Here is a 9,937-nt window from a genome sequence, read left to right on the forward strand (position 1 = left end):
ATGCATCAATATACACTACTAGAGGTTGGTAAGGGTTAACCTGTCATATAGCCCCATCATATCAGTATATATATCTTGAATTTGGTCATTAACTCTCATCTAAATAAACCAAGTCGTAACCTTACTGCTGGAACTCTATAAGTCTATCTATCCTCTTCATCAGCCCAAAAGTTATCGTAAGAATATTCAACGCTAAGATCAACAAAGCGAGTGTACTTTCCACCCGGGGCATCCCCAATGGCTTTGAATTCCTCATCCATTAGTTCGACTCGCTGGAAATTACTCGTAATTCGTGACTTTGTGAAGGACTTTGGAATTACTGAATACCCCCGCCTCAGACCCCATGCTATGAGAAGTTGTCCAATGTCACAGCCTTTTCTGATAGCTATATCCCGAAGTGCCTGCTGACCACGAGCCTTTTCCGCTTCGCAACATGTAAGAACCTGGGATCCTAGAGGCGAATATGCCACAGGGAGGATACTGTGATCGAGGCAGAATTGAACAACCTTGGTGTTTGGGAAGAAAGGGTGGATCTCAATCTGGTTGGTAGCCGGTGGTATAGATGCAAATTTCAGCAGAGACCGTAGTCGGGAGACAGACCAGTTTGAAACGCCAATTGCCCGTGTAAGGCCATCTCGGGCAACCTTCTCCATTGCACGCCATGTAGGTTCCGGGTTCTCTGTGAGTTCCCTCTTGACAATGTACTAGGTGGTCATCGTAAGTATGCACTCATACTTGACAGTCTTATATACACACCTTTCCATCAGCGCCTACAGCTTCCCCTCCCTTTTCATCTTTTACCGTAGCGACTGGATAGTGCAAAAGATACAGGTCGACATAGTCCAGCCTCAGCTTTCGGAGGGACTCCTTTATACTGGCCTTGACGTCTTCTGGCTCATGCATATGGTTCCATGCCTTGGTGGTGATGAACAGGTCTTTACGCTGGACATCGGGGCGAGACTCGAGAAATTCATGTATCGCTTTGCCAACAAGCTCTTCGTTGATGTAGAGAGCAGCACAGTCGAGGTGTCTGTACCCGGCATGGAGTGCATGGAGCGTTGCCTCATATGCCTTTTCCGGGTACCTGGGGTCCCATGTCCCGAACCCAAGGCCGGGTATATCGTGTCCCGTATTGAGCTTGAAGGTAGGATTGGACATTGGGCTGCAATTGATATCAAAATAAATAGGTTGATCGCTGGATAGTTGATGTCGATGAAGTAGATGTAGATAGGCGGTGGCGGGGTGGAGGGGGAGAAGAAATTAAAATAGAAACAAAACTTAAGGTTAAAAAAGGTTAAACTCTCTTCTTGCACTTTGATCGAACGACAACAACATCAGAGATGAGCAGAAGACGAGATGGATTCACATTTAATACTCTTCTCTACGGGGCATAATCACTGATTCTTGCGGCTTCTAGGGTGGAGAAGCGCTATTCTACTGACATGGCTAAAATCTGTCCTCACGGTGCGATTGGCCTCATCCGGGCACAACGTCGACACACTATTAAGACTGTCATAAAAGAGTGACAAAGATAAGTAGAAGATGAAGATGGCATCAGTGTTGACAGGGGAAAAATGAAATGATTGCCACGTGAATCGAGCCTGGGGATTGTAAGAATCGTTCGCGTTTGTCGCTATGACTCAGGCATGCAGGCTATTTAAATGAGATCCCCATGCCGTGGGCTCAGAGACAAACAACATCCCGAGACAACTGGCCAAACATTCAAGATGGCGTCTCTCGCTGCCGCTTGCAAGGCAAATCATGCCCTTGTACTGCCTGGATTACTTGCTGCTGGGTATGCTAACCAGCTAGATGGCGGAGTTCCAGTTTCAATCGCCTATAATGAGGACGTAGGGTTCGTCGGCCTAAACAAAGAGCCTCTCAAACTCATCACTGAAGATGGAGAACTTCTCTATGGTGATGCCATTATTCATCATCTAAGGAATAATTTCCCTTCTCTGCAATCTGGTAATAAGGATCAGGTTTGTACCTAACTGCTACGGTCTATTGCTGAAGTGTACTAAACTGCGCCCAGGTATCCGAATGGATTACAAGATCTCTGGATCTGACGGCTTTAGACCTCAAATTCATCAAAAAGCCTCTGAATGAACTAGAAAGCCACCTTACCCTCCGTTCATTCATTGTCGGGTATTCTCTTACCCTGGCTGATATCGTCGTATGGGGGAGCATACGTGGAAATAAAGTATCATTCTCGACCATCAAAAAACGTGGTGGGAACATACTTCGATGGTTTTCCCAGATTGAAAATGAGAATCCATGGATACATCAGATTGTACTTGACCTGGAAGCTCCCTTCCGAAAGAAACGAGCAGCTGGTAGTGCCGCAGGAGCGAGTTACGAAATTGGCCTGAATACTGAGAATATCGTCACCAGATTCCCACCGGAACCTTCTGGATATCTTCACATTGGACATGCAAAGGCTGCTTTACGCAATGACTTCTTCGCTCATAAACAGCCAGGTGGGACAATGATATGTCGCTTTGATGACACGAATCCATCGAAAGAAAATGCCGAGTTTCAGGACTCTATCCTCCACGATCTTGAGTTACTTGGGATTACACCAGATAAAGTAACATATTCCAGTGACTATTTCGATGTCATGTTTGATCTTTGCACCAAATTCATCTCCAATGGCAAGGCATATGCTGACAATACCGACAAGGAGACTATGGGCCATGAGAGACGACATGGGATAGCAAGCAAGTGCCGGGACCTTTCCGTGGATGAAAGTCTTTTCCATCTATTGCAAATGAAGTCCGGCTCACCAGAGGGACAAGGCTGGTGTATTCGAGCGAAGATATCAGTAGACGATCTCAATAAAGCAATGCGAGACCCAGTTATATACCGCTGCAATCCTCAACCACATCATAGGACTGGCAATAAATGGAAGTTATATCCTACATATGACTTCTGTGCACCTGTCCTTGACTCTATCGAGGGTATAACGTACGCTCTTCGGACCAATGAATACCGAGATAGGAACGCGCAATATTCTTGGATACAACAGGCTTTAGGCCTTCGTGAAGTTACGATCTGGGATTTCTCTCGAATGAACTTCGTACAAACTGTTCTCTCGAAGAGAAAGCTGGCGCTCTTGGTCGAGAAACAGGTTGTCTGGGGTTGGGATGACCCAAGAATGCCAACCATCCGTGGCATCAGAAGGAGGGGAATGACAATTCCTGCTCTCCGTGAGTTCATTTTGAAGCAAGGCCCAAGCAGGAATATCATTAACCTTGACTGGACGTCGATATGGGCTATCAATAAAAAATTCATCGATCCTATTGCTTCTCGCTACACTGCCATTATGAGGAAAGATATGGTTTATTCTCAGGTTAATGGAATTGGAGGTTTCCCCCTTGTCAAACAGAAACAAAAGCATCCAAAGTATCCTGAGCTGGGATTGAGAAATATTGTATACAGCAGCAAGATCTTCCTTGACCAGGACGATGCGTTGTCATTTCTCCCTAGTGAAGAGATTACCTTGATGGGATGGGGAAATGCTATTGTCCGGGATATTATCAGAGATCCCAAAACGCAGCTTATCACCAATATTGCACTTGACATTCATCTGGAAGGGGATTTTAAGAAAACAGACAAGAAGATTACTTGGCTCTCTCAGGACCAAGGTCTTGTTCCCGCTGAGCTGGTTGAATTTGGTCATCTCATTACCAAGGACAAGTTGGAGAAAGAAGATGAGATCATGTCCTATGTCAACTGGAAATCTGAAGTTCGTTCACATGCTTGGATTGATGCTGCAGCAGGGGAACTTCGAGCCAACGACACAATCCAGCTCAAGCGTAAGGGGTACTATCGAGTTGATCAGGGACATTCTGATGGGAAACCGCTTATTCTTTTCTCTATTCCCACTGGCAAGCTTGCTTAATTCTTTGGTTCTCTTATTATAGAAGTCTAGATTTGCTTAGCTGCATGCTATTTTCCTAGCTTCCCAAGAATTAGCTGTCGTGTTGTCGAAGTAGTTAATCAATCTCCGTTCCAACGAAAGATACTCATAGTATAGAAAACGTAAAAAACATATAGAAAAGCCGTTTAAATTTGGTTTCAGATTTCACGACTACATATTGGCTGTAGAGGGCTGGCGACGGGTATTCTCCGTACCAGCTGGGTAGCCGAAACGGTGGGGTAGAAGTCGCATCTTCCACATGCTCGACCTTCCTTAGCTTCGATCATCATCAAAACAAACAACCTGTTAACTACATTGCTAGCAGGACAGGATCCGACGGAGCCGGCATCATGAGCGAGGAAGAAGAAATCAGAAGAAGCCTGGGTCAGGTAAATATATGCTCTAGATTAAATGATATAGGCAAATGAGATTGACTCCCGAAATAGCTCTTCATCGTCGGCTTTGACAGCCTGACAGCCAATGAAGATATTAAGGCACTCATCAAAGCACCCTTTTACATCGGAAATATTATTCTGTTCCGACGTAATGTGCACGATTCAGAACAGTTGATTACTCTCACGAATGAGCTTCAGCAAACCGCTCGAGATGCGGGTCATGCCCGGCCCCTGTTCATTGCCGCAGACCAGGAGAACGGCTGGGTCAGCCAGATTAAGCCGCCCATTGCTACTCAGCTTCCTGGATCTATGGCGCTGGGAGCAACGGGCTCCGTCGAGGACGCTACTCTGATCGGCAGAACTACGGGTGAATTACTAGATGCCCTTGGTATTAACATGAACTATGCTCCTGTCTGCGATGTGAACTCAGAGCCATCCAACCCGGTTATCGGAATTCGGTCTCCAGGAGATGACGGAGTGAGCGTGGGACGAATAGCTTCGGCTTTTGCCAGAGGCTTGCGTGAGAAGAAGATTGTTCCATGTGCAAAGCATTTCCCAGGCCATGGAGATACGACGGTCGATTCCCATTATGGCCTTCCCATCGTGGACAAATCCATCGAGGAACTGGAAGCATGTGAACTGATTCCGTTCCGGAGAGTGACTGCGCAGAATATCGAGTCCGTCATGACGTCCCATATTGTTCTACCGGCACTTGAGGAGTCAAATCTACCCATGACTCTCAGCAAAAGCTGCGTGGACTTCCTGCGGGAAAGGCTCCAGTATGATGGACTGTTGGTGTCTGACTGCCTCGAGATGGATGCTATTCGTGAGTACTATGGCACTGAAAAGGGCGCTGCTATGGCAATTGCCGCTGGCGTAGATTGTGCTATGGTGTGTCATACACTGAAAGTTCAAGTTGGTGCGTACAACGAAGTCTATCAAGCTTTCAAGCAGGGAGATATCACCTCTGAGGGTGTTGCCAAATCAGTCGCAAGAGTCACAGCATTGAAAGACAAGTTTATCAGCTGGGAGTCAGTCTTCAGGGAACGGAAACCCGAGCTGCTTGCAGAACTTCGTCTGGCACATGAAAGAGTTGCAACGAGAGTTTATGTTCGAAGTACAACGTTGGTGAGAGATACACAGAATGTCATTCCTCTCAGGCCGGCTGAGAACGTGGTATATGCATAAATTTCTCTAGTCGGAGAAAACACTGCGGTCCCCCATACTCTTCCACACACCCAGTCAAAATTCTGGGACGTGATCAAGCAGTACCATTCAAATACAATTGAATGCCCAGTTCTCCAGGACATCATACTTGAAGATGACGAAATGACCAAGGCAAAGATATCGGAAGCTGATGCAGTTATACTGGTAACCAAAGATGCAAAAATGTCCGTAGACCAGGTAGAACTGACGAAGCTGATTGAGGGGTTGTCCAAGAAGCTCATTGTAGTGGCTATTGGAGGTCCGTACGACTTCCTACAGGATGAGGATTTTGTCAAAACTTACCTCACCATATACGAGCCAACTGTTGAAGCCTTTATACCTGCTGTTAGAATAATATTTGGAGACATCAACGCCAAAGGAAAACTTCCAGTGTCGGTTAAACCTTGCCAGATACCGATTGAGCCTTTCAATGCAGACAGGGATCTTGCTAAAGTCGTCGAACTTTGGCATCGGCTTTTACCAAGATATGCCGTACCATCGGCGACACTTTCCCACGTTCTAAGCAGGCCGAATGGAAACCACTTTGTTTCACGTGCTGGAGATAAAGTAGTAGGATTTTTGGCCACATATACAAATGAAGACCGGCCTTCAGCATTCATCCCCGTGGTCCTTGTGGACTCCGGCCACCAGGGCAAGGGCGTGGGAACCGCACTGATTGAGCACGCCCGAATATACCTTCGAAACGGATATTCTACGTCATCAGTTACAATCGGTTCAAGCTTCCCTCGGTTCCGGCCGGGAGTCCCAATGGATATTTCAAAACAAGCCCAAGAGTTCTTTATCCATCGTGGGTTCTGTCCTGAGCGTAGGCCATCGGCAAGGGACTACACTGCCGACCTACTCTCATATGAAGCACCAAAGGGCGTCTTAGAGCGCGCAGAAAAGGCAGGAGTCACATATGCTCCCTGGAGAAAGGAACAATACGAGGAATGTATGGAGAAACAGCGCAAGCTCTTTGGCAAAGACCCCGTGTGGATGGACGCCTATGAAGGGCTAGCACAAACAGGCCAGTACAAGCAGGTAATGGTAGCAACGGACTCGTCGACAGGCGAGCAGATCGGATGGACTCTGATGCAGGAACTGGGCATCGGAATGACACGGGAGCTCGCCATGCAGCCGCTGGTGGGTATCAAGTCTGGTCAAATTGGCTGTGTAGGAGTTGTTCCAGAGGCAAGAAACAAGGGAGTCGGTCTCGCCCTGATCACCCATGCTGCCCTCGATCTGAAAACACGAGGGATGGAGCATGTATTCGTTGACTGGTCGAACCACGTCAACTGGTACGAGCGTGCTGGCTTCAGGGTCTGGAGTGAGTATCGGACTACGGTGTTGCATGAGCTGGCGAAGTAACTAGCAGCTGCTCTCTTCTTATTCTTTCTTAGCCATTGGCCTTGCCCTTGTATAGATTCAATAGTATAATAGCCTCCACAACGGAATCCAATAACTATTTTATCCTTTTCAGCTCAAGCAGGAATCAAAATAGTAATAAATATAAAGAGTTGATGGAATAAAATCTTCGTCGTTGATAGAAAGTTATCGCGATGTCTTGGCATGGGCGAGCTTAAAAAAAGTGTTTATTCAAAACTTGACGAAAGCAAAGACAAGCAACGAATATAAAAGCGAACAAGCTACAAGCGAGCTAAAAGGACGCACAGGATGGCTTCAATTCGGATACCAGCACTCAGAAACCTCCTCAGCCGGCCTGTTCTGCCCGCCAGACATGTGCAGCGCCGATGGGCCCAGGTCCACGATATCCGCTTCGTCGCAACCCATCAGTCCTCACAGGTGCTTGATAAGTACAAAGAGAAGCTAGCCCGCAAGGCCAAAGAGTGAGCATGAGAATCCATTGTCTTCTACTTCTAATTTACTAACGGGATACTCTACCAGGGAGGGCCACGATTCCGTATCCTCGCTCAAGGAAGCATACAAAGAGAAGATCCAGCAAGTCCGCAATGCCGACGCAGCACCCCAGACACCCCTAAAGCCATCCTCATCACCATCATCTGAACCAGCTGGCCTGGAGAAGAAGACTTCCACACCCTCAACCAAGAAAAACTCATCACCACCTGGTATAAAGCCGCTATCATCATACCTTGATCTCGAGAAAACCGCCGCCTTACCGCCCGACATCATCGGCAAGCTATGGCGAGCACGACACGTCACGAACCCCAACTCGATATGCGCCAGCATCCCGATAGAAACATACAACCGCATGGTGAAAGTAGCTCGACAACACCCGCAGTTCATCCTACCTTTGCCGCGGGAGTTAGAAACGCCCCAAGACCCCAAGGAAAGCGCCGAGTCAAGCTCGGAAACACCAACTGAGAAAGCAATGGGTGCTGAAATGCATTTCCTTCAATGGGGGTTCCATCCGCCTGCGTCGGCGAGTGATTCGAAGGTTCCTTCGCCAGTTAGCACGCATAACACGCATACTTCAACAGTGATATTTACTTCCTTGGCGGAATATAAATTGCACGCAGGCTTTGCGCCGCCGCACACGGTGATTACGCACCATCTGGACTTTGCGGATGATAAGGGGATTGTATTGATGAATGGCACCGTGGTGACGGATAGGGGTATGACGGTTGACGATGCACAGCTGCTAGTGCTGTGGTTGCAGAAGTTTTACGACTGGGAGGCCGAGGGGGCTGGGAGCCAGGGGGGTCGAAAGGGGGAGATGTTGAGGATGTTCACGAGCGGTGACACAGAGGGGTTTAAGGTGCAGGAACTTATTGATGAGGTGCAGAGGGTGTAAGCGGTTTTGTCCAACGTGTTTTATCGGCTGTGTGGGAGTACACGGCATGTACAATATTGATACTAAGATATAGAAAGACTGGTCTTATGTTGCCTATTATTAGAATGAAGATGTATGTTCTTCCTCTACGCTGTGTAATGTGATCATGGACAAGAGGGTGAAAGTAGGAGTGGGCAGCATTAAGCCGCAAGCCACCCATGCAAAATGGGCTGTATAAAACCCGGGTATCGTGTCAATGGTATGCGAACATGGAACCCAGAGGTAGCAAAAAAGAGCCAAAAACAAAAGAAATAAACGAAAGAAGGTCCGGAAGCCAAAAAATAAAAACCAGAAGCCAAAAAAAACAATCAATCAATCAAACGAGGAATCAAGCCAAAGTGCACCGAAACAACGAACCCCCCCCCTCGATCTGGGTAACCATGCAAAAAGCCAACGGAAACGAAAACGAAACATGGGACAAAGGAAAAGCAAACCGGTGACGCCGGGAGATGATTATGCGTGCGTGTGTGTGTGCGTTAGTGTGGTATTTATGGGGAGCCGTGGATGATTACATTAGTCCAGGACTTCGTCAACGATGAAGGCATGTATGTACTCGAAATACATGGGCTCGGCAACAGTGTCGTTATGCTGGCCGTTAGGAAAGGTGCGCCAGATGCATTCCGTTCCTTTGGACATGCTGAACAGTTGTAGCATGTGATCGGGTCTAGGGGGAGGATGTTAGACAAGATGACGACGGTAGTGGTATGTGGTATAAAGGCAGGGATTAATAAACTCACGGAATTATCTCGTCTTTCAGGCCGCTGAGGAATAGTATTGGTACAGTGGTGATTTTGGGCAACACCTCTTCATTCAGCCAGGTCTGATGACACAGTCTAGCAACGTACTTTGCAGCCGGGAAGACACTGATCCACTCGTCAGTATAAGGAGGTGATGACCTGCAGAATCGAATCAGTGTATTACGCACCTGGGTATCAGCTTGCGAATGCTAAGAAAGGTATTCTCCAGGATCAACGCCTTGATGTCCCCCTCTTTCTGGTTCTTTGCAACCAAATCAATAGCCACGGCACCACCCAGGCTCTGCCCATGGATAACAATCTTGGTGCCCTGCAACTCAGCCCGGTTCCGAATATAGTCGAGCGCAGTCTGGGCGTCTATCTTGAGGCCAGCTTCGTCGGGGGTGCCCGTGGAGAGGCCGTAGCCTCTGTACTCGAGCATGAAGACGTTGCAGTCTAGCTGCTGCTCGAGCATATGGGCTATGGGAGCGCGGTGGCCGATGTTCCCCGCATTGCCGTGGAACATGAGAATGGTGACCTGGGCCTTGATTTTCCTGTTGGAGGGACGGATGAAGTAGGCTGCCAGCACCTCGCCGTCCGGGGTGGGGATGCGCAGGTCTTCGAAGTTGGTCATGCCGAAGTCTGATGGTTTAGGGACGTTTGTTCGTGCATCGGCGGGTATGTTGCGGGGATAGATCAGGTCACTTTGGCATGTTTAGCTGCTGCAGAGCAAGTAGGGATTTGGGGGTGTGTATGTATGTATGTAGAGGGGGGCGTACTTTTGCTTGAAGTAGAGCATGCCGCTGGCGACAACGGCCAGGCCGCCAGACGCCAGAACAGGCAGTCTGAGAAACTGCACGACGTTTGC

The 9,937-nt window shown here is 48.0% G+C and overlaps 5 protein-coding genes across 5 annotated transcripts; 3 read left to right on the forward strand and 2 right to left on the reverse strand.

Moving 5' to 3' along the window:
* Positions 1–143: 143 nt before the first annotated feature.
* TERG_02215 (uncharacterized protein) lies at positions 144–1,158 on the reverse strand (the record flags this gene model as incomplete). The annotated part of the gene is made up of 2 exons (XM_003237449.1): positions 144–704; positions 757–1,158. 2 exons carry the CDS (start codon positions 1,156–1,158, stop codon positions 144–146), a joined length of 963 nt encoding a protein of 320 aa, XP_003237497.1.
* Positions 1,159–1,726: 568 nt separating this feature from the next.
* TERG_02216 (glutamate-tRNA ligase) lies at positions 1,727–4,109 on the forward strand (the record flags this gene model as incomplete). Its single annotated transcript, XM_003237450.2, has 2 exons — positions 1,727–1,982; positions 2,036–4,109. Coding segments are annotated over 2 exons (2,125 nt in total), but the record flags the coding sequence as incomplete, so codon positions are not given.
* Positions 4,110–5,646: 1,537 nt separating this feature from the next.
* On the forward strand, positions 5,647–6,891 carry TERG_02217 (uncharacterized protein; the record flags this gene model as incomplete). The annotated part of the gene is made up of 1 exon (XM_003237451.2): positions 5,647–6,891. The coding sequence occupies one exon, from the start codon at positions 5,647–5,649 to the stop codon at positions 6,889–6,891; it is 1,245 nt and encodes a 414-aa protein (XP_003237499.2).
* Positions 6,892–7,197: 306 nt separating this feature from the next.
* TERG_02218 (uncharacterized protein) lies at positions 7,198–8,296 on the forward strand (the record flags this gene model as incomplete). Its single annotated transcript, XM_003237452.1, has 2 exons — positions 7,198–7,370; positions 7,429–8,296. The coding sequence occupies 2 exons, from the start codon at positions 7,198–7,200 to the stop codon at positions 8,294–8,296; spliced, it is 1,041 nt and encodes a 346-aa protein (XP_003237500.1).
* Positions 8,297–9,068: 772 nt separating this feature from the next.
* Positions 9,069–9,868, reverse strand: TERG_02219 (uncharacterized protein; the record flags this gene model as incomplete). Its single annotated transcript, XM_003237453.2, has 3 exons — positions 9,069–9,198; positions 9,261–9,773; positions 9,849–9,868. The coding sequence occupies 3 exons, from the start codon at positions 9,866–9,868 to the stop codon at positions 9,069–9,071; spliced, it is 663 nt and encodes a 220-aa protein (XP_003237501.2).
* Between the last annotated feature and the right edge of the window lie 69 nt (positions 9,869–9,937).

Source organism: Trichophyton rubrum (assembly GCF_000151425.1).
Source record: "Trichophyton rubrum CBS 118892 genomic scaffold supercont2.2, whole genome shotgun sequence".
NCBI lineage: Eukaryota > Fungi > Ascomycota > Eurotiomycetes > Onygenales > Arthrodermataceae > Trichophyton > Trichophyton rubrum.